This window comes from Neolamprologus brichardi, chromosome 20 (genome assembly GCF_056152115.1).
Source record: "Neolamprologus brichardi isolate AB-2024 chromosome 20, ASM5615211v1, whole genome shotgun sequence".
Taxonomy (NCBI): Eukaryota; Metazoa; Chordata; class Actinopteri; order Cichliformes; family Cichlidae; genus Neolamprologus; species Neolamprologus brichardi.
Window position 1 is genome coordinate 16127029 of NC_142123.1, and position 24816 is coordinate 16151844.

Below are 24816 nucleotides of genomic sequence, written 5' to 3' on the forward strand. Positions count from 1 at the left end.
GGAAGAGCACAGACAGCATAATACCAGTGTCTGCTTTGCACTAATTATCATTCTTTTGGCCGGGATCTGGCCGGTCGGGTGAGATGAATGTAGATAAAGAGATCTTAGCATGTGAGGTGACAGTAATGATTAGCCTGCCAGCCAGGATGTTTCAAGACTTTCTTGTTATTATTGAGCCGTTCAGAGGCCAGGCTCCACCTTTCATGCAGGGTACCGTAACCAAGGTCAGGATTCTCTCTGCGGTTTCAATGTGGCTCAGCAGTAAAGTGGCTAACCTTGACAAGGACTCAGCTGTGAGGGGTTTGGATTGGAGGAGACAGCTTTTATGTAGGTGAAAGGGTCACTGAGCCCAGTCTATCTTAGTTTCTGCTATTCATTGTGTCATCTATGATGGGCTTTGGAAAAGGACAAAAGGCATGAATTTTTTTGCCACATAAACCTTAACTGTGCAACGTTAATACAGTTAATTACAAAATTTTAATCAATATAGGAATCAAAAAGCTCCCTTCTATGCATATAACTTGTAATTAAATTATCAAATAGATAAAGTCAATAACTGCCAGGTTTGTATAACTGACCTCTCGTGAGGGCATTAGGGCTCCATATCTACAGTATGTAATGTAATAAAGCAGAAAAAACCTGAACTGTGAGTTTGTACTTTTTTGATGACCCACCTCAGCACTCTGTCATTGGGACTTCCTTTGAGGTGCTCGCTCCCTGACTGAGAGAGATGCTGCTTATCGTGGCTCTTAGACAGCTTCTCTGCAGCAGCGATGGGACAACCAGAAAGACTGCAGGGATAAAGGAAGCAAAGCAGATGAATATTACAAGTACATACTGCTGACTGTGTAAATCTACATCACAGTACTGATGTGGGCTGACACAATTGCTGCCCTGCATACATGAATATACGAGCTTGCACAACACTCTAACCTGCACACACACACACACACACACACACACACACAAACAACTTTCATATATAGATATACAGTATAAAGGTGCAATGTATATAAATATACCTGCGGTGTGTGTTGCGGTTGCTGTTGACGTGGCCCTGACCTGTGCAGCCAGGAGTCGGACACTTCAGCACGTTTTCATGCATGGCCAGAACTGACAAGATGCACAATCACGTGATCAGAGAAAACTCAGAAAATGAAAATCACTGAAGTGGGATTTGCTTATTATTAAATTTGTTTTTATTTCTCATATTAATATTTTTGGTCTTCCTGCAAAAATAGATTTGAATACACAGCTGCACAAACTGTATTGTATAACCCCAAAATTCCCAATAATAGAATAAAATTAGAATTAAATTACGTATTTGAGGGCATTTCTTTGACTGAATTTCACAGCATTTGACCAATGCAAATCAAAGGACTGGTTTCTTCCAAACATATATACCAAATCATGGAATCGGTGGCTCCCGAGACCTCAGAAAACCTCATGGCACAACAATTACACTGTTTAACTATTTTTTTATGCTAAGCAGCTGAAATAACAAAGAACAACAACAAAACCTCACTCTCTGGGGGGATCCTGTCCTTGTGCGGACAGCCTGACAGGCTGCGGTGGTGGGGGTAAAGACCGGTCACGTGACCAGTGCCATCACATCCCGGTGTGGGACACTTGTTCTCCCTCTTCTCTGGCCTGCTGCTCTCTGGGTCAGAGTTGGATAGGAACGTAGAAGAAAAAGGAAAGGAGGACAGGAAGATGGAAGGCCAAGTAAAATGAAAGGGGAAGGTGGGACGAATAAGGTGCACAAAAGCAAGAGGTTAATGTCATCAGACAGTGTGCTTGGCTGAGCATGAAATCCAGACATATTCCCAACATCTGCACAAAACCCACACCATCTGTATCCCTCGACTCATGGCTTATACATGCCTGTAAATACACCAGGTATTCCATGCATTTGTCTAAATGTTTATTTAAATACTTTTAAAGATAAAATACTATAAAAATGATAAACTACACCATCTTATCCTGTTGAGCTGGATAATCCCCCCCATGGCTACATTTGCACAACACTTTCAAAGACCTTGTTTAGATCTTGGACAAAGCAGCACCTTACAATACATCAGAAGAAATTCGCACCACTGTATAATTTACACATAATTAAAGATGCCTGCTCCTCCCCTCTCCTATTGGAGGCAGGCCAGGCAGTATCAGTGGCACTGGAGAGAGGAGAAGGGTGCAAGAGGATGGTGTGATGCTCTATTGGCCTTCAAATTGAATGTTAACGAGACACGCATCTCCTAATTAGCGTCGAGCAGAACAGGAACGTCACCGCAGGAGGGAGTTAAGGCCAAGGAGAGGGCAGCACTACCGGGCATGTAATCACACTGCTGCTATACTGTGAGAAGCATGACAAGCGGGCAGCGTGCCAACTGTGTAATACAAGGCCCGAACACACGTAGCATGTAAACAAACACTCCATGGCTGACTGTGGAACAACCTGCACTCCTCCTTTTTCTCTGTTGATATGTTGTTGTCTCTCCTGTGCTCTCTCGCATGCTGTCATCCCTTCTCGCTCCCTCTTTGAGTACTTCCTCCCAGCTCTTCATGGAAGTCTATTCAGCTGGAACCACTTCAACCCCATTACAATAGAAAAGGGAGGATCCAAACAGAGCTCTGTGACTCATCTCTTATTTGGTACACTGTGTTTATTTGTACCCTCTGCTCCCAACATAACGTTTAGCACATTTGCCAAAACTTCAGAACATCATTTTCTGTGTGCTCCGTTATTGGTTGTAGTCCTCTTATATCGTTGTGGTATTTAAAAAAGCACTTGCTGTCTTGCAGAGTATTAGAGAAAATAATGAAAGAGCACCTTTGGCTTGTATTTTTAATATAAGGATAAAGCCAGGGGGTAACTGCCCCCTTAAAGCTAGCTAACCTAACAAAAGTGTCAAAAAAACTGTCAAATTCTGGCACTTGCCTCTTTTGCCTTTTTGGGTTTTTTGCGGCAGAAAACTGCTGGTTTGTGTAGAGGTTAAACAAAAATAGCAAATGTTCATTAGGCTTTTTTTAAGGCCTGGATGAAAACGTGCCAGCTGATTCTTCCTGTCAAATGCTAATGACATCTGGGTCTAGTTTCACTAAGAATTGTATTAGTCAAACTTAGTTACTTTGATTACATACTGTTTTGCACACATTATAGCCTGTGAGAAACATACTGCAGTAGATTATCAGTCCAGCTCTGTTCAGAGTAAAGTACTTAAAGCCTATGACATATAGGTGCTCTTCCACTGTATTAACTGTGGGCAGACACAAAGTGATGCCAAGATTTACAAGAACACAGGACCATTCTGTTTTTAAGGTGAATAAAAACAGGTGGGTGCAGAAGACGTGCTCAGTGCATCACATAGAAGTTGTGTTGGGGTTTTCAGAAAAATTTCATAGAACGGGGAAAATGTAAATTTTCCCGGTAAACCTATAAAACATTGTTGGATGAGGAATAATACCATGTGCAGCTAATATAGCTTAAAAAAAAAACAAATATATACATATAAAAAGAAACGGACTAAATGTGGCTGATGTGCTGTCTCCCTCAGGCAACTTTCACAATACCCTCTCAGTACATGTTGTAGCTCTGTTCTCCCCTGGTTACTAATTCATACCTTTGCTGAAATAGCTCTTGCGGATGACGTCCAGGTGCTTGGGCCTGTCCTCCATGGTGAAGTACCGCTGGTGGTGGATATCTGGTGTGCGGAGCAGCTCTCTGGGTCCTGCTGGCTTCACCTGCTCTGCCTTCAGGGCAATGGCTTGCTCTAGCAGGCCCAGGTTCCCTCGGGTCATGTCGAACATCTCTGACTCGTCCGTCACTGCCGAGCGCTGCGACAGGCTGTCTTCATCATCGCGCTCGTCATCTCCATCCACATCGTCAAAGTCTTTGTCCTCTGACTTATCGGATCGTACCTCGATAATGTCAGGAGAGGCTGAGGATGAAGCTTTGTGGATTTTGTAGTTCTCCCCTCTGGGAATGGGAAAGTAGTCCTCCAGTGGACTGGCCCTGTGGGAGCTGTAGCTTAAAGGAGGGCTGGCCTTATAGTTCTGAATTGAGCTAGCCTTAAGAGAGCTGTCTTGTGGACTGGCTCTGTTCTCAAAGGGACTTGCCCCGCATGAGTTGTAGTCCTCCAGAGGACTGGCCCTGTGGTCTTCAGCCTTGTGTGTTCCCTGAGCTGCTGCGGTGCTGGTGATGATGCGGATGGCAGTTGGCACATCAGAAATGGGCAAAACATCCCTGTGCTCCTCCTCATCTGCTGAAGTGCCCTGCCTCTGCTGCATTGGCACTACTATCTTTTCTTTTTCATTGTCTTTACCTATGAACTGTTCACACTGGTCACTTTTAGTCAGATGCTGTGGGCTCATGTGGTTGCTCATATCTTCGTGCTCCCCTTGCTCATCCTCCACATCAGCTGCCTCCTGCTGCAGAGCAGATGATTCCTTCAGTGCTTGAACTCCATGTGCCACCTCCTCATCTTCCTCTTCTCCCTCGTTTGTGTCCTTCTCCTGCTCTTCCTTTACTTCTTCACCCTGTGTAATGGCCAATGTGACATCCTTCTCGGTCTCCATAGCAACAGTCTGCTGAATGGCCACAGTTGGAGCATTGTTGTTGTTGACACAGCCCAGGTGGAGGAGAGAGTTGGCCACCTCCTCGGTGCTCTGTGAGGGAGAGTGACACTCCTCAGCTGCAGGTACCGCTGCTCTGAGCTCAGGCTCGATGATCACACACTCCTCCTCTATCGGAGCAAAGATGAAGAGGTCAGAACAGTGACACAGAGGAAAACATGAGTCACGTAGTGACTTCAGGCTGTTGTCAGCAATATCTTTATCTTCACTTGTATCGCTTTTATGCCTGCTAAGTCTTTCACTGTGTATATTTATATATGTGACATAAAAAGAACCTACTGTTACAAAACTGTAGCTGTAAAGCAGTTTGTTGACAGAGAAAGACACTCACAAAGTCCTTGTGCTCCTAGTGGCCATGATTTCATCTTTTCTCTAAAGGCTAAATCTATCACAATCACTGAGTCTCATGGACTAATGGACAAGAAGACAAGAAGTTCCTAATTTTGAAATATATACAAACAAAGAGTTTGGCAAATGATTATTGGTAAAGAGTCACATCTACTGTCTCTGATACCTGCTCTCTATTGGACTGGAGATCTGCTGATGCTGCTGCTCACTAGAGCCAGTGTTGGGGAGAAAAGGAGAGTGGAAAAGTAGAGCTGTCACCGACCAGAAATGGGAGATGGAAGCATGTAAATATAATAATAACCACTGCAGCTAAAAAGAGTGTCTGACAAGCCCAGTTGTAAGTAAGCTATTAAGACTTGACTGTACACCGTGTTCGTGTTTTCCTCTGAAACAATAAGTTCCGTTGGAGCAGCCTTTCTATGCCTCTCTTTATCTCTCGCTAGCAAAGTTGACCCAGACAACAAAGTAAAGCTAGTTTTTGGCTATGAGCCCGAAACGGAACCCAACGTATTAGCCAGAGGTGCCTTTACTACGGTTCGGAGCCGTGGACCTGTTTTATATAAGCGAGGAATAGTTTTCTATACGAGATCGGTGCAAAAAGTGCAGCCTTACCTAATGTCCACCTACTGTTACTCATTTATATTAAGATTTAAAAATCTAGTTGCTATTGGTATGGTGAGTAACCTTCAGTAATAGTAATAAATCACACAGCATAGTACAATCATGTAGTTGTAAAACAGCATAATAATATATTAAGTAATCCAAAGTATTCCGTTACGTTACTCAATGAGAGTAACATAACAGAATATGTTACAAAATACATTTTGGGGCATGTATTCTGTAATCTGTAGTGGAATACATTTTAAAAGTAACTTTCCCAACACTGACTAGAGCCAACATAGCGATACAATTAAATATATCAGTTCTGCTAATGGAAATACCAGTCTTCCTTGATTATAGTAGTCCTGACTCAAATGAAGAAGCAGGTAGTGAGGAAGCTGAGTGGGGTCTAAATAAAAGACACTCCAGTGGGAATCGTACGATCAACCAATTTGGGAGCTTAACCCATCAAGCAATTAAAGTCAGGTATCTTGGCCTTAATCTGCTTCAGTATTGAAGTACATGATGAATAGGTGCTCCTTTGATGCTGTGGTTATTTTTCACTGAACCCTCTTTGTTACCAAGAAGCTATGTTTCATACCTTCATCAGCTGCAAAGTTCTCCTCCTTCTTATACGTCTCTTCCTTCTCTTTCTGTTGTGTGTTCTCCTCCCGACCGTTTGTCTGTCCGTCCTGTGTGAGTTCTGTCATTTCCTCTCTCTCCTCCTCCACACCTGTGTCTGTCTCCTCCACTTCGTCTTCTACCTTGGCTCCTTCTGTTTTCTCTCCATCGCCCTCAGCCTCACTGCTTGCGTCACTCTCTGCACTAAAACCTTCATCTAGGGCTAGTTTCAGGGGGTGGGACTTCCTCTTAGAGGCAGGCCGTTCTGTTTCCTGTTCTTGTTCCTGCTCTGCCTCTGCTTCATCTAGACGGCGCTTTCTTGCTATTGGGCAACCCAGAATGCTTGTGATGGGGGAAAAGGAGAAGACAAGAAGAAAATGGAGAGAACAAAATTAAGAAAATCAAGCTGGGTTATAAGTGAAACAACAACCTAACACGTCTAACAGAACCACAGCAGAAGGAGGCAGGGTGTTTTTCTGACATGAAACAGGATGGAGCTGCTTTTTCCAGTATGAATCAACACGCCTGAGGGGGGCGCCATGCTAGCTGACTCAGATATCACAACCAATCTCAGCCAATTGAGTGGAACGTTTAATGAACAACTCGTATGGAGAGGCGGGCGGGCGATGCAGCAGAGGGTGAAATCCAATAAACTCCTTCTTACGCTCACCTGGGAGACGCTGAGGGAGTCTGAGGAACGATCTATAAACAAAGTGCATCTCAAAATTGCCTGCTGAACAAATACACATGTAAACAGATAGCTAATATCTGCCCCTCAATAAAGACGAGTCACAAGCCAGTGAGCTGCCCCGAGTCTCCCAGGATCTCCCAGGGCGAACGACACAGACGATGAATGGAGGGATGGGGAATGAGGCTGGAATAACACCTGAAGAAATCACATTTCACCACTGCCCACTGAAAGGTTTATTACTTAGGTTTAGATTTAGATGCTGTGGGAGTCTGGTATGTGACATAATGAATGTGCTCTATTTGCAATCTGATTCAGTAAGTATCTTTAAAAGTCATTCACATTGTCTCCATCTGCGATTTAAATAACAAAGAATCAAACTGGTGCTGAGGAACCCCAGAAGCTGTGCAGTTTACCATTTGGTTTTTCTATTTTTTCTATTTCTATCTTTATTTTACAAATAATCAGAAGGAATTATAAGGATAGCAATGAGTGGGAGAACTAGATTCATTTTATGACTGGGGGATGTAAAAGCAGGAAATGTGGACATGAAGCAGAAAAACGTATCCTCAATCAACTTCCCTCTAATCTGTGCTTTTTCTCTTGTCAAAAACACTTTTGTTGAACCTGATCTTGATTTCTTCTGATCTGAATGTAAACAACTAACTCTCTGCTACATTCTTTTCCATTAGCACTGCAAAAGAGGACCATTTGTCTCATGACTTGACTTCAGTAACATCATACTATTAACACTACAAAACTAAAAGATGTAGCTTACCTCAGCTTAACAAACGTCTAGCCTGGCTGTGTCCAAAGACACAAAACAGCGAGTAATGCCGAATAAAAGCACAAAGCAGATGATATGGGACAGAGAACAGAGAGGACAGACAAGACTGAGACAAAGGACAGAGAGACAGAGGGTGGGGTTTTAATCTGCCCTACCTTCTGTGTCGTGAGTATCTCCCACTGATATGGCCAGAGCCATTGCATCCAGGGGTGGGGCAGCTGGATGGGATGGATGGAGGTTAGAGATATGTTTAAGGCACGGGTGCATTTTAGTCCCTGTGCAGTAGCAATGATAAACACAAGCAGTAAATAAAAAAGAAAAGGTCAATTAAGACAAACAAAATAAAGTGAAGCACAGACATGCAATCTGAGCGCATGTGTCACACAAACGCACGTGTCCCCACTCTTCTACCAGACACACATAATGCATGAATGCAGGTGGCATCATGCAGGAGAAAACATAATATTCTCTGTCATACATCAACCCTGGCCTATATCCTGTTACTGTGAGAGATAAGGATCAGCCGAGGCCTGCTGTAATTTCCCCTGCTCTGCTCTCTTCACCAGTCATCATCATCAGTTCTCGCTCACTCTATTTTCTTTCTCTCTCTCTCCTTTGATTCAGGTTGCTATGACCCCTCAGGATGGCTCATTTCAATTCTCATTAACTTCCCCCAGCAATTGCCCTTTATTACTCCAATTATCCTTATTATTAATTTCACTTATTAAAAAATGCTGCATTTGCATTTTAAATCAGCCACTCTCTGGCCTCTTTTTTTTTCTTAATGCCAAAACCTCAAGTATTTTTTTGGAGTGCTGAGTAGAGATCAATGCTCAGAGGTGAAGTGTGACAAAATGAGAGAGGATGAAAAAATCATTTGGAAGGAGGGCAAGGAAGGGCGATGACTGGCTTTTGTGGACCCTGAAAGCTGGTCCCTGAGTGGGAAACTATGGAGAGGAGCTAAGGGCGGGAGAAAAAACTAAATAATAGCCCTTCACAGTCCTCTCTTCTTGTGCTGCATCCTTTGATCAGACTGCAAAAAGATTGTACACCTTTTTCATTGGATGTACTGTATGTGTTCATAGGCTGCAAGAAATCAATAGCAGCCTGTTGGAGGCACTGACCACAAACTGAGAAGTGCTGATAATGACTAATAGAAAAAGAATAATATACAGCGTCATCTAAAGACGCAGCGTTAGTGAGTGTATGAGTGCCAGGGTGGGGGAGATACGAGGTGGGGGTTTGGCGGGATATATAAAAGAACTTTATGAAAGGGATTTGCACAAAGATGAAGGTGTTTCCTTACCTCAGCTCTTGTCCTACAAGCTCAATAGGAACTGAAAGGGGGGGGGGGGGGGTCATGGAGAGAGAGAACAAAGGTGAACAACTGTTCAGAACGCCGCGCTGCTAAAAGAAACTCAGATCAATAAATCACAAATGTATACGAATCCCAGAAGGATTCCTCATAGAGGCTTAGACACACACACATGCCGAAAAATCCTAAAACACACCTACATGCTCCTGGGTTCACACATACACATCTAAATGTAAAACAAACAAGAGTAAAGCAAACATGCTGCATAAAAAAGGCACACACACACAAACAGAAAGGCTAAATCAGCCAAACTGCACAGCACCGTTCAGAAAAAGTGACAGTTATATGCAGACTTCAGCAATAAAACGTGATTAATTGTTACACTTTAGTTACCATAATTGGGGAAAAGAAATTAAAAGGAAAACTGCCTTCATCAGGAGAAAACAGCATTTCATTCAGGGCCAACTTATAGTAATTGCCTTCAAAACATAAATCAAGCTCTGCTCCCATAGAGCACGCGCACACTTGCCGGCTGTGGGCATCGATTGGGAGTTGAGCGATAGAACGAGTTTTTGGAGAAATATCCTATTTTCATTTGAAGCCAAAATGAAAAAACAATAGGATCCTGGAGAATTCAGTTTGGCCTCCAATATCACATGCATTAATCACATGTCAGAAATAGCCTGGGTATCAAGATACACTAAGAGCACTGAGACACATGCACACATGCATACACACACAAGTTTTTTTGTTTGTGTGTGTGTGCGTGCGCGCATGCAACATCGTAGTTTCTCAGTCTTTCATCATGCAGTTGGAATGACTGGACGCCTTCTGAACGCCCTGTGAACTGTTGCTTTGCTGTCTTGTTTCTAAACATCAAACACACGTGCAAATGCAAACACACCAAGGAACTCACACATATCAATATGGATATTTACACATTCATTCAAGTGCACATTAAATTTACATGTGTTTGTACACATAAACACACTGGCTTTGCAAATGTGGACTAAAAAAATATGGAGTAGCAAGGGCTGTGGTTTTTGTGATATTCTAGGAGTTATGACTCAAAAGTAATGCATCAATATTACTGATCTGTTCAGTGGGCATTAGCACGTACACATAAAGCCACAAGGTTTCCTTTCATTGTTTGTGCCCTTAGAGAGAAGGGTCATACATTGGGTATGAGGGCTCAACTTGAATGGTTTATAATGAGGATGAAAATGATTAGAATCGTGCTCTGGTCTTATCAGATGTCGACATAATTGAACACCTATGGTAGGATTTGGAGCAATGTGTTAAGACAGACCTCTCCAACACCATTATTACAGCACCAAATATGTTTTGGGAGAACGGTGTTCATCCTTAAAGCAGAGTTGCAGAGACTTGAGGAATCAGTAAACACATACATGTACAGATTTACTTAGAGGAGCAAATTAGCCTTTGCTAATATTGGGGCAGACATTTCCACGTGTTACGTGTTACAGCCAATACTACAGAGAAGCTCTGATGTTGGAGAGCAGTGTGTGTACATACTGCTGAGTAAAGACACGCAGAGGCCTTTTTTTATTCACCGTCTTTGTCACTCATGTTTATGTGTACAGACAAACATACATTCTGAGTCCACGAACCCACACACTTGTCAAAAAGCAGAAAAGATGCTTGGCTGTGAAGGAGTGTTTGTAAATGTAACTGTTGAAGACTGGGCCTGAGTGACCGACACTCACCTCTGATTCCCTTGGACCGAGTGCGAGTTCGCTTATCGTCACCCTCTACGCTCATCTGTGAAGAAAAGGAGAAAGCACGAGCAGAGAGAGCAAAGAAGAGGAGAAGGAGAGGGGGAAAGAAACCATCAGAGGTAATTTCTCAATGCTCTCACTATTTTCCACCACACATCTACAGCTAATTGCACTTGTCTTCCTTCAAAACAACGACTATAATAACCCACGCTCAGGAAGTTCCCATTAAAACACACCAAAGGTAGCTCTGACACAAAGAGATGATCATATCTTTAATTCTCCTTTGCTCGCCCGACCTCACTCACTTAGTATGCTTTAAAAACCTTAAAACCCACTAGGGCCAACATCAGTCTCGTTTAGGCTACTATAAGGGCAGCATGGTGTAGAAAGAAAAAACAAACTTGGTTGTTCAAGCTACGTTTTAGCTCCCTCCCCACCCTCACCCCTCACACACCTCTTATCACTCCCCCTGTAATTTCCTGCATCTGAGTGGTGCTCATGATTGTAGTCTGTAGAGAGGCAACAGGCGGTGAACGCAGAGGGGCCATGGCCCCTGTAAGCAAAGGGACTGACAATCATAACTATGCTGAATATAATAATAAAGCAAAAACACACAGGCAGCCAGAAAGCCACTGTAATAACCCTTTTAAGAAGAGGACGTGTGTGTGTGTGTGTGTGTGTGTGTGTGTGTGTGTGTGTGTGTGTGTGTGTGTGTGTGTGTGTGTGTGTGTGTGTGTGTGTGCTGGGTCTGCCACTAACTCCTGGCTCAGCTTTTAAGGCACAAAGGAGCAGGTGTTAACCCTGCTACCTCACACACACACACTGACCACACCTCCTCAGCATTACCTCTCCACACTGAACACTGCTCCCAATGCACTCTAAAGCTATCAGATGCTTTTTAGACACAATGGAGCCATTAGCTTTGATTACTGGACTCTGGGTAGATTTTTTTTTTTAATCGCAGGTCTACCCCTTTTTTTCTCTCACTCTTCCTCCATCCTATGCTCGTCTACCACCCTTTTATCCCCCCGGTTGCCTGTACTCCCCTCTTCATGCCCAGCCACTTAGCTGCTTTGTTGCTTCTCTATAGTCAAGTTGGCAGAGCCACAGTGGGATTCAAACACGGGGTCCCTGTTTCTTGTAGTCTTTTTCTCCTCCTCTCTCTATTTGGCAATGTCCCTTTCCTGCTAATAGACTACTTATGAAAAGAAGGAGGGAAAGAGGGATGAGAGGAGGATGAAACACGCTGTTGTTGTTTTTGTTAAGGGCTTTTCTTTCCCCCTGTCTCCCGAAGAGGGTGCACTTCATTCATTAATGTTTAGTGTTTGGCCGGAGGTACAGGTGCAGGCACAGGCCCCTCCCTTCCTCTGCGAGCATCCACTGCCTTGCCTTGCCCTATGCTCCTCTCTCTCCCTCTCTCTCCCTCACACACACACATGCACGCACACACACAGACTGTCTCTTGCCACTCTGGCTTCAGCTCTTTTGATCAAGCGCTTAGTGTAGAAGTCATGCAACAAGCACCAGCTTTGTGCCCTGCCTGAAGGGAGCAGTTGACTCCTTCTGTGCTCCACTCTCAGTGCTGTGTGGGAAGAGGAGCGGATGAGTGTGCAGTAATGACTTCTCGGTCATGTGTGTATGCTCTTTTAGCCTACACAAGTGCGTGCCTGCCTGCATATAGCTCAAATCCATTTCCTTACACTCAATTGTTTGCACTTGTTAGAATGGAAGCGCAGACATGGAATATAAGAAATAGATTTGCAAGCTGCCTGTACTTCACTTGCATGTTTTGGAGTTGTTGTTTTTGGGGGGGTTTCCTCCTTCTCATTCTGTCTCAAAGAGAATACTGTTCATCTAACCCCACTAGATTTAGAAAAAATGTGGAATGGCTTGTCTAATTTGAAATACTAAGCACAAATTAATATTATCAATAGCAATGAATGTCAAATATTAAAACAGCTAAACAGCTAAACAGCATGTGCTGAGAAAATGTAATAACCAAGTGAGCCCTCAAGCTTAAACATTAAAAACTTTAGCTCAGTATTTTAAATAAAAAAGTAAAAGTAATATCTAAGTGAATCTGAAAATGAATGTAAATATTAGGTAGAAGTAATGGCTAAAGAGATAAAATAGCTAAAAGTTAAGACATATAGTACGATACCTCAAAGAGAAAAGTGGTAGAGCAGAAATATATTTTGCTTATAATAACCAGCTTCTATACTTGTATGAACACAACTTTTTCTTGTTGGTATTTTAGATTTTATTACTGATACAGCATATAACCTTGTAATATTAACACCCATACCTATAATTTAATTAAATAGCTTTCCCAAAGCCCCAACTGTCAAACTAAAATTGTTTATTTATCCACACCCAAGTTTGCTAACATACATGACAAGAAATTGATTTGGCTTGAAAATTGACTGAAAAGATTAATCAGTCATCAAAACAGCTGCAGACTCCTTTTCCTTTGAACAACGAGGCTAATTGAAAAATCAATTCCTCGTTTCAGCTCTTATTGCTACTTTTACTTAACCAATATGATATGATTACTTTTTCTACCAGTGAAGCAGAGTGGCCAGACAGTTTGCAAGGCAGCGATTTGGAGAAAAAATAGAAGACATGAAACACAAAAAGAGCTTTCTAATAAATGTTTAACCTCTAAATCAATTTAGATTTTCAGTTACAAAAGGTAAAGTTATACTTAAATGTGATTAAGAGATTTAGTAGATGCATCAAAGAATCAAAGGCTAACATATGAAAACAGATCTATGTGATCTATGTTTTATGTGACTGGGTTTTACTGGAAAGGAAAGAAGATGTCTGTGAAGATGCGATACAGAATATGTGCATATGAGACTGAACTACACATTCCTCCTTCATGAAAAGATGATATACTATTCTCTTACCCCTGTAGTTCTCCCCCCTCTTTCCTTTCCCTCCTCCCTATATTGATAGGCATTGGATGAATCAAAACCTGGACTGAAAAGGGCTCCCATTGCTTTCATGTTTGTGTAACCATAGCTACGCACATTTAAATAGGTAAGCACATCTGAGCTCTCCCCTCTTTCCTGTCCTTTTTCTCAATTCCAGCTCATTAAATTTGTATGAACACAAAGTCACTGCAAATGAATCCAGATGCAGCCAGGCAAGCATTCACCTGATTTTTATAATCATTTTCAAAAGGTCCTTTTTAAAGGTATGTTCAAAACCTGTCCTTTACCTTGCTTTCTTTTAATTAGACTCCTTGAACATTGCACCTATGTAGGTGGACCTACACAGTACCAGCAATGTCTTATGCACAACAGAGAAAGGCAGAGAATGAAAAAGAAGGAGATAGTGTGTCAGGCTGTGAGTGTGCGGCAATATGCGCGCGTGTGAGATGTGGGGTTTAACTAGTATGAAATGATGAAATGTGGCAGCAGAAGAAGGAGAAAAGAAGAGGTGGAGGAAGAGGAGGAGGAAGGCTCTTCCCTACAGGCTGTGTTATACATTATCAATTATGTCCTTCTTTGTGTGCAGGAGGACCTCAGCTCAGCTCTGCATTCTGACAGCTCTATGTAAATGGCTGGCTGGGGGCAATGACTTCAGAGAGAAGGTCATCCTCTGTCCCCTGGTGCACATAAATGACTCTTTTATTCATTTTCAGGTTTACAAGAGTAGATGAGGAAAGGAGGGGGTTAAGGTGGGGGGTTGCGACACAGGGAGAGGAGTTGGAGGAAAGCGTTTGCAACTGACAGAGAAGACTGACATCTCCAAAAATCACCTGAAGCTGCCAATTAGAGGCGGGCCTACAGTTCCCTCTGCACGGCCTCCATGTTGGACCGTCGCACGTCGAGCCCCTTGACAGCTTCACTTTAATGATTCAGGGAGGAAGGAGCACGCGAGAAGACTGAGCATGTGTGACTGCATAATGGGTCAGCTGCTGTCAAAGGTTTGCCATTTACAGTGTGAGTCATCCTCGAGTGATTTCAAGGTTTGTAACTAAACATCTTTTCGGTGCTAATGCTCAGTCTGTTTCATCTATCTCTACTGCAAGTCAAAAAAGACAATAAGAAGGTATCATAAGTGGCAGAGGCCTCTTCACGTGATGTAGTGTTTGAAAGCAGCACATCTTTCTTCTCCTCCTCTCTGTCACTCCTTCAGTAGCAGAAATCAAACCAAATCAATAAAAGTCATCACTTTAGATGAACCCTTGCCATCAGGGGGGAAGCAAAACTACTTTTACTGGGCCCAGGGGGAAACAACCTCCACTCCTCTCTCCTTCAAACTCTCTTCCATCTCGTTCCATCTAATTGTCGCTCTCATTTGCAGTGCAAAGAAAAAAACTAAAAGTTGGTCTTAATGATGAAAGTAGAATTCTTAGAATTATGACATTTTCTAGGTATTTCCCCTCAAAGACTAAAACCCAGTTAAGGTAAAAATTATTTCAAAAGCATATTTTTCAAAAGAGCTTCCAAAGCAGAAAATTACTAGGAGCACAAAAAGGGGCTTTAAAGAGACTCGGGAGTTTTTCAAAAGGACAAAACGGCAGCAAGACAAAGTGCTGAGCTGCAGGAGCACCTGGGGTCAAAGCAAATGCAATATCAGTGACTAATGTCCCCTATAACTGATAACATGATCTTATTGAAGGCTTGTGTCAGCATTTCATAAGAAGAACATTATGCCAACAGTCAAACATGGTGGTGGTAGTATGATGCTGTGAGGCTGTTTTGCTGATTCAGAACCACTGTGATTTGCCATAATTGATAGAACAATGAATTCTGCTCTCTACCAGAAAATTCTAAAGTCTGCCCTGAAGCTCAAGTACACCTGACTTATGCAGTAGAGCAACAATCCAAAATACACAGCAAGTCCACCTCTGAATGGCTAAAAAAAAAAAGGTTAAGAGGTGGTCAAGTCAAGGTCTGGCCTTAAATCCAATTGAGATTCCTTGGCATCAAAGAAGAGCACTCCAAAATTTCTCCACAGTGGAGTGAAAGACAATTGCCAGTTAGCGCAGATGCTTGAGTGCAGTTTTTGCTGTCAAGGGTGGCCCAACCAGTTATTAGGTTTAGGGGCAATCGCTTTTCCACACAGCACCAGGAAGGTTTGGATAGCTTTCTTCCATTAATAAATGAAATCGGGATATAAAAACTGCGATTTGTATTCACTTGTTTGATGATCTAAAATATACGTGCGACAGAGAGAATAAGAAATCGGGAAGGGGGCTCTGAGCAAAATAAGCAATTAATAGCAACAGTTTTGCTTCACATGTGTGGGTCTGTGCTTTTCAGTCACACAGATAGATGCTGCTTTCAAACCAGGCTTTCTAGCTAATAACTTCAACCTCTCGTCCAAATTCATTTACCTCTGACTCCAGGAAACTACGACTGCAGGTCCAAAACCCATCGGTGATGTCACAGTGGCTATCAGTTTCAAAATGTAAACGTTTTAGTCCCTTCCTTGTTCAGAGTTGCTTTGAGAATGGGAGTCCTTGCCGGAATTTATTTGGGCTGTGTCTGAAAATCTCAGAGAGGACTGTCAGACTGTTGTTTTCAGAATGGAGAAACCTCCTTGAAAGGATGGCAAAGCAGGTCAGAAGTTTTAGACACGGCAGAGCAGGTTAAACAGAAGAAAAGAGGTGTTGGTGGAAGGGAGCATTTTTCTCCTCTGCTGATAAGGCAGAATATGATGCACTTAAAAAAAGTATGAGCAGCTCAAGGACATCCTTTTGAGTTTCTTTTTTTATTGTGTTTCAATAGGAAAAAAAACCCTGTGAAGTGAACTCAGCAGTAGCAGGAAAACGCTGAGCTGTGCCACGCTGAGCTTAACTAAGCTGAGTGGGGCCGAGGCAAAAGATGGGCAGGGCCAAGCGGGAGATTTGATGTGCTGTTTGATTCATGTTTTTTCTGTCCTGCATGGCTGTCTAAAATACCCTGCACCCTAAGACACACACACACACACACACACACACACACACACACACACACACACACACACACACACACACATACATATACACAGCCTGCTTTATTGCCCTCTGCTCCATCTGCCTCCACCCTTTTTGACTTTCCCCTGCTGAGTTGGGGATTGGAGGGAAATGCCCAGGAAGCAGAATCAGATTGGAAAGGGGTGTGGTGGCGAGTGATGAAGCGGGTGGGGATGTACAAGGGGGCTGTGTTGTCACTCACCATGATTGGTCGATGGCTCTGCAGTCTCTGGGAGGCCTGACAGCGGCTGCTGGTCCTCTCGCCTCGTGTCCACCGCTGGTTCACCAGCTCGCCCCGAAACTCATTTTCTGTTGGTAGAAAAGGAAGAAACAAGAGCAAGAGGTGGGGCAAAAGAAAGGGATGGGTTAGGAGAGGGGACAGATTTGGGAGAAAGAAAAAGAAGGGAAAAAGAGAGAGAGTTGTCATGTGAAATCATCAGCGCCAGTAGATGGGCAGTGTGTGGTTAAAGGAAGAGAGAAGAGGGTGGGGGTTTTACTTTGAGGGAAGGTTGGGGCACTCAAGCGTGCTGCAGACGATCCTTTATTAACTAAAGGACAAGTATGTATGCATCTCGTGGGCGCACGCGCACACACACATACACACACACATCGAGGCACAGTTAAGTGCCCCAGCTGGGATCCCTGTCAGTCTACTATTAGAATCAATCAAATTTGTGCATTTTTATCAAGCTTTTCAGGGAGCGTATATATGAAGAAACGGGGTGGTGGTAGTGGTGATGGTGATGGTGCTGGGGAGCAATGTCAGGGGAGAGAGGTTGAAGAATGGCTAGCATATAATGAATCGCACATAAATCAAACCGCTCTTCTTCCTCCCCCCCTCACTCTTTTTTCATCAAGGTAATAGCTCTTCAGTTTATCTTTGTGATGACGGCCTGAGACAAACACAGTATTACAAATCCCTTTGTGCTCATAGCGATGCCAGTGCAGGTGTTAAATACAAACCAGAGACGTAGTTTCAAGATCAGGTGGGGAAATAAAGTGTAGATTTTTCTTTTTTCTGGGAGTGCTCAAGGCTGAACTTTGCAACTCGTGTCGCTTCAGCTCTGTCTCTTTCTCCCACTCGGTTTTCAAGCACTGCTGAGCTGGTACAGTGAAATCTGATCCTTTTTGAGATAGACACACACATATATTTATGTATACATATATATATATAACCTTTAGCTTTCACCTTGGATACACAGAACACTCTGAAAGAGAAAGCGTCCTTCAGCTTAGACTGACTGTATGACCAGGCATTTGGGCCACTCTGTTGAAAATGTAAATGGAAGCTGCAGTGGTGCTTGAGAGCAATCATGCCCAGAACTCAGAATCTGTGGTGGGAATTCAAGATAGAATCTTTTTAAATAACTAATGCAGCTCTTTCAAATATCCTGCAGCAGTCTTCTGAGGCAACAAAACCTAAAGCTCTCTGAACAAATCCTCGGTCTTTGTTGACTACATCCATACCTTTTCATTTCTCTTAAGTTTTTTTATTCTTTATTTCCATGCTTGACTGTCCTGTGCGTGAACCCATGAGTGAGAGTGGCGCACTAAAAGCAGTGAGAGCAATGGTGGACGAGACAACAAAAGGCTGTGTGTCCGCATCCAAGGGGTCCTGAAGCAGACCCCTTGAACACCCCCTCCCCTTTCCCAACACACACACACACACACCCTGACACACCAAAGCTCAGCCATTTACAAAATGCTTGTTTATCAACTTTCACCACCACCCCACCCCAGAGTGAAAAAGTGATTACAGCAGCAATACTTTAGGTCTGCATCTCTATCTCTGTCTCAGCTATCTCCACACAAACACATACACACACAAGTAGGCAAACTCCCATGCCTATTTTGCTTCCTCTCTGGTCTTTCTCCCTCCTTTTAAAGTGAAGTGAAGTGAGCATCCATCCTGTATTGTTAGTTTTGGGGCCAAGGAGCTGAGAGCCCTTCCTAAATGCCAAACATATAACAGCACTCTATTAGGACACATAGCCTGGGGCCGTGTGTCAGCAGCCCCCCGTTCACTCTGCTTAGTCCTGACCTCGTGCTGCAAACACACACACACAGAGAAAATACAGCTGGAACCAAAGCTGAAGCGATTCATCACAGAAAGAGGTGTCAGAATTAACCCTTCTTTGGCATCTTGTGCTAAATTTAGAACAAAAAAAAAGGAAATTAGAAAACTAATTTGAACCTCGCGTGCTCAGGATCTGCTCTCTCTGATTCTTTGATCACATGCTGCTCTTTCTCCACCTAAAAGACTCACAGCTCATTATTTTACAGCAAAAGTTGGAGGAGTATGAGACAATTAGCCATTCACCGGGGACGTTTGGTTAATCAGAATTGAGACGGTAGGTGGGAGTGAATACAAAATGAATGGGTTTTTAGCTTGGGTTTTTTTTGTTATTGAGGGGCAAATTTGCCAGTTATCTGCACAGAAAGCAAATAAATGATAAGAATCAATACCTGATCCAAAAAAGAAAACCTTTTACCTGAAAACAAAGTTTAGGCTCAAGTAATACCATTACAGGACTGCGGCTTACTGTACTGGGACAATAGAGCAAAGAGGTCTAAATCCATAGTTAGATTAAATACCAGGGTGAACTGTCTGTAACAGCATTAGTGTGTGTACAGCGCTGGGGCCAGCTGTACACCCCTGGCCCCCTGTTAAGCAGGATTTAGAGACAACTTAGTGTGATTACAGCAAGCTGAGCAGACGGGAGCGAGAAATCAAAAGTTGTGCACCGGCGGGGTGGTTTCATGTTACTCTGTTGGTTTCTTTGTGTCAAAGCACAAAAGAAAGGAGAGTTTCCAGATTATGAGGCAGGTGTGAAAAGAAAATTTGTGATTTAAAGATCCTAGCTTAAAGGGCAAATTAAACAGGAAAGGTGACTAAAAGAGGGGCAGCTTGCAAGATGCTACTATCAGTTTAGTGATGGGGATTGGATGGAAAGGCAACAGCACCATGGCAACCAGCTTTTAGGAGGGGGGAGCTCCCCTGAGGGTCACCTTGACCTCTGAGAAAATGACACAAACCGCTGCTTCTAAGACTAAACTGAGCCGCACACCTGAAAATCTGTACCTCTCCGTTTTCCAAACACTTCTCCAAGTTGCGCTCCTCTCTCGAAGAATCTGTGCACTTTTGTCTTGCTTTTTAAATTAATTTTCACTTTTCTTTTTTATTTATTTCCCATTTCAATGCAGGGCATGAAATTCATTATTTCCAGCCTTTCAGTTGAAATGCTTCCTCTCTACTGAAATCCAGGGCCAACCCTGACCTTTGCTTGTATTGCTTAGATTTCTGATAGGCTTTGAATGACGAGGGTGCAATTTGGCCCCAGCTGCTCCTCCAGTGCGTTTATTGCGCTCCCTCCTCCGGCACCTGCTGTCCTCACCATCGCCTATTCAACCCTTCATAAATAGCGAGCTTTCCTCCTATCACAGTAACTACAAACACACACACACACAGGAGCAGGTCATATCAGAGGCTGCTACACGCAGCTCTATACGCTGCTGTAGCAGCATAAGGCACCAATAACCTAATTCGGTAATCCCCCTCCAAAACTAGGCTACATTTCACTGGAAACGTAAACAGAAGAAAAACAATAGGTGTTTTATCTTTTCTGCCTAGGATGCATTACATGTGTGGCTCGGTATTTATTCTACATTAAGCCAAACAATAGGCCTGCGGATGCTTTTTCTATGCATTTAAATGAGCTTTAACCAACTCCAGAGGAAGATTGTAAAAACTATTTTAAAGCCGCAGATATTTAAAAGCAGCGGAGACATTCTGCCGTTTAAAGTCCGCGTTTCCAACGGCGAAAACCAGGAAGCAAAGTAACGCCGAAAGCTTTCCTGACGGGCAGCTCAAGTTTCTTCCACTCTCTTCTGAGGTTACTACTGCTACAGAGGAGTGGGGAGAAACTTAAAGAGCGGGTGACATAACACTCTGTGTATCACCATCATCGGCAGCCCCATCTCTTTCCTCCATCTTAGGACGCGGGTGCTTTGACAAGCCGCGAGGCGCACACATCACGCGGCCATCTAAGCAAGGCAAGAAGGTTGGGTGAGCAAGAGAAGGGAGTGGGGGTGTGAGGGATAAAAAACAAGAAAAAAACAACAACAGCACAGACGCACGGGCTCGCTTTCTGCACCGTGCCACAGTCCGAAAAGATCCAGTGAAACGTGCCACTCGAGGCTCCCCTCCCCGGCGTCTATTTTCAGTGCGCTTCTGAGGACTTTTTTTTTTCATCTGCGCACTACTAAAGGCGGCTGACATTTGAAGAGAGCATCTCTGTTTTTTGCTGCAGAGGATCAAATGGTCAACCCCTCCCTCCATCCTTCCCTTTGCCTTTCTCTCTTTCTCGAAATCACCCTCACTCCATCCATCCATCTGTCCACACACAAACACACGCAGGACTCCTGCTGCGCTACCTTTCTAATAATACAAACTCTGCACACATATCTCAATTTACTAGAAAGGGTGGGACGTGGTACAGTAAACGAGCAAATTTATTCCTGGAGACAGGAAGGTGAAACTAGAGGACGGAGCAGAGGATGGAGCATCGTACTGAGTGTGTCTTCTTCAAGCCCCACACTCTGATGATGAACTATTCGACACGGGCAGAGTGGCAGAGAAGTGCACGTATCAACTGAGGTTCCGAGAAAGCGCCATAGTTGGTTTATTCCCACTTATTACACGGCGCCGGTGTAAACACACGCAGCATGGAAGGGGCTAAAATATAGCTTCATCTCCATCCTGAGCGGAAAATACTAATAGCAGCTGACAACGTAAATAAATGGAAAAAAGAAGAAAAAAAATCAGGTCAAACTGTGGGGAGATCGCAGCTGTGGGTAAGTTTTAATCCACACCGGGGAATTGGGAAATATAAAAATGTGACATCAACACTAAACCGGTGCTAAATCGCGCTGTGGGGGGATGCTTTTAAATATCACACAGAATCAAAGTCACGCACAAAAGCTGGGTAATTCCAGATGAATCATCACAAATCTAAACACTCAAAACATTTCTGATTACCTGTATCCGATAATATTTCCTCTGTGGTTTCGGAGCCGCGTTCTCGCTCTCTTTTCAGAGTTGCAGGCCAAGTAGTTTTCTTTAAAGAGACACGATATCCCGAGTAAAAGCTCTATGTGTTTGTTTTTTTCTTGTAAAAAGCAATCGTCTATCCCGTTCCAAACGTCCAGATGTGATAAATAAGAAGAGCGAGCTGAAGGTTGCACCGGCCTCTCCTGCGCAGCGCATCGGCGCACGGCTCCGTATCCGGGCGTTAAGATGTTACTTGTTTGTAAGCAAAAAACATGGCTTCATTTGCCTTTGTCAGCGAGGAGGGGAGAAAAAACGTAATATTGACTTACCTTTCCCTCATGAGCCATTGTACCACCCCCTCCCTCCACCCTTCCCTTCCTCCCTCCATCCATCCCATCCCCTCTCAACTCCCCACCCGCCCCTTTCAACTCCTCCCTCCGCCCTTTGCCATGACATCACGGAAGCTGTAGTAAAACCTCCAGCATCAGATGGGCAGGGCTTGAAGTCCCCTCTTACTACACACTAACTCAATGGGCATATGTGCACACACACACACAAACACACACCCCTCCCTGACTTTCGTCCTTCCTCTCTCCTTAGCATCTCTCAGGCCAGCGAAACGTACAACTTTAAACCAGATTTGACTCTAACTGCGCGCCATTTCCCACATATGAAAATAAAGTTTCCATTTCTCCAAACATCCCATAAACACCATTATCAGCGTGTAATCGTTGGTGAAGCATCTCTACGCCTCTGGGCTCCAACACAATATTAGACACCAGAATTAGCTCATGTTTTATACATTTCACCCGCTGACAAGTTCTTGATGTCCCCCAAAAGCATTACTGTAATCCTTCACCACCCCCAACGCACCCCGGAAAGTGGTACCGTCCAATAATTCATTCAGGGGGACTTTTTTTTTTTTTTTTTTTTAGTCGAGGACCGTGAATTGATGTAGTAGCAGAGTCTGGATATGCGCGCAGCGCTGACAGCATCTGATAACTCCTCCGTATGGGAAGAAGGGGGTGGGGGTTAACGACATATAGGCAAAGAGGGGGATTATATGTCTCCCCCGAGCATAAAAAATATTTATGCTCAGGGGAGGCGACGAAAGGACTGAAGTGCGATATTGGTTTGAATAAAAAGAGAAGCAGGAGTTTACTAAGACAACTAATCACTCTCACTTCCTGATCTGCTCATCGTTTTTAGGCTGACCGCCGCAGCTCCGAACAACAAACAGCCGGTCTTAACAGAGCAACTTGGAGTCACTCCCAAATGTTGCTCACATCATGCTTTTTGCTTTGCCGTTTTCAAACCATTAGTGGAAATGACAACCATTCATTACAAGCCATTTGAGAATAGTCCCCACAAATGCCATCCTTTATCTGCTGTCTCCACGCCGCGCACGTAGGGAATATTCAAAAAGCCCAACCTTCAGCTTTCAGAAATTCTATTAAATTCTTATCTCTTTGCAGCAGGCTCTTTTTGTGAAATCCCATTGTTATGCATTGGAGCTGAAATCAATCACCGGCCGTGCACGCCGCCATCAGTATGATTTCAGACAGTGGTGTGCAGAAACAGACACGCAGAGAGAGAGAAGGGATTCACAACAACGCCATCGACAACCCAATAAACAAAAGAGAGGGGGGGGGGGGGGGGGGGGGAATAGGAAATATCCCGGGCCATGATCCAGCACATGGTGGACCGGTGTCGCAAAGTTGAGGCCTGTAGGTCAGGTGTGAACTAGAGACACACGGAGGGTTTCTGGCGGTAAAAGAGAAGAGAGAAAAGGCCTCAAATCACAATCGCTCGCTGCTATCAGCACTGCGGACAGCTCCAAAGTGCTGCTCCAGAGATTCTGTGCGTGTTCAGAACCGTGGACAGCTCTGGCAAACAATATCTACTACAGCTCATTGTTGAGGCAACAAAAGCGTTTGTCTGCCCACTGTTGACACTAACTATCTACCATCAGCTAACTTTAATGGCATCAAACAAATGTCCTATTTTTAAAATGATAATATTTCACCTTTAAAAATAGGGAATATTGCTCCATTTGTCCCAATAATCGATAACGTTGCTTCAAACTTGTCAGTTTTTCACATTTTATTTTAAAAGGTAAATCTTATGGTTTCAAGTAAAATCATTTTACACTAATAATATGAATGCTTACATGTAAACTTTATTCAATACTGTTGAACACACTGTCACAAGAGTACCAAGTGGGTGGGTTTTTGTTGTTGGTGTTTTTTTTACTGTTGTGGCTTTTATTTTGAAGGATAAAACTTGAACCATATTTGCCTTCGTTATAAACTAATACAGACAAAACGGAATGCCAAATCTATGAAAATGAATATCCAAAACTAATGTTTATTCCATTTAAAGGTCTAAAAACTTTATCATATCACCACTGCATTTTATTTATTTTTTTGAACGGAAACGTTGACAAAATAAAGTACAATCATTTCATCCTTAATATAAACTGAAATAAACAAAGCAGAATGCAGCTTTTATAAGTCCAAGCAACTGAAAATTAAACTGTCTTTAATTTAAATATCTAATGACTCGTATTTATAGTCAATGTATTTACGTTTTTACGTTGAAAACATATATAAATATATATAAAACTATTTTCCATACTCACCCCAAACTGACCCCCCCCCCCCCCCCCAATAAATAAATAAATAAATATCACTTTCATGAATGGACAGATCTAAACCTATTTAATGTATACGTTTGAAAACTTTACAATATCAAGCCATTCACTTGTTCTTGCCTTTTATTTTGAAGGGTAAGACACGGGTAAACTCACCTCATTCGGAAAGAAAAAGTAAAATACACCGTGTCACTTTGTATAAGCCTATGTTGGCACAGTTTAACATTTGTAATCGGTCGCCCCTTGTGGCTATTATTTTGAAGAAATGAAAACTGAAAACAAAAACTTTCTTCTAAAGGCTGAGTGTGAGTAATCGAGCAGCCGGTGCACGAGCTGGGAAAACTTGTTCCTCTGTTGTTCTAAAGTCTGTCTGCAGATGCAGATGGCAGAGGCCTGCAGCACTATAGCTCTT

The 24816-nt window shown here is 43.2% G+C and overlaps 1 protein-coding gene across 6 annotated transcripts in view; it reads right to left on the reverse strand.

Annotated features, from left to right (window-relative positions):
• myt1b (myelin transcription factor 1b) overlaps nucleotides 1-24816 on the reverse strand; it is a 41500-nt gene that overhangs the window by 15882 nt on the left and 802 nt on the right. For 3 of the 6 annotated variants that reach the window (XM_087834484.1, XM_087834486.1, XM_087834483.1), the window contains exons 2-10: nucleotides 16904-17010; nucleotides 10719-10773; nucleotides 8983-9013; nucleotides 7832-7894; nucleotides 6182-6543; nucleotides 3621-4742; nucleotides 1526-1660; nucleotides 1023-1113; nucleotides 675-791 (exon numbers count right to left, since the gene is read on the reverse strand). In XM_087834484.1, the coding sequence (XP_087690610.1) occupies nucleotides 675-791; nucleotides 1023-1113; nucleotides 1526-1660; nucleotides 3621-4742; nucleotides 6182-6543; nucleotides 7832-7894; nucleotides 8983-9013; nucleotides 10719-10773; nucleotides 16904-17010 (2083 nt within the window). The other 3 variants (XM_087834488.1, XM_087834487.1, XM_087834485.1) reach the window with 3 other exon arrangements.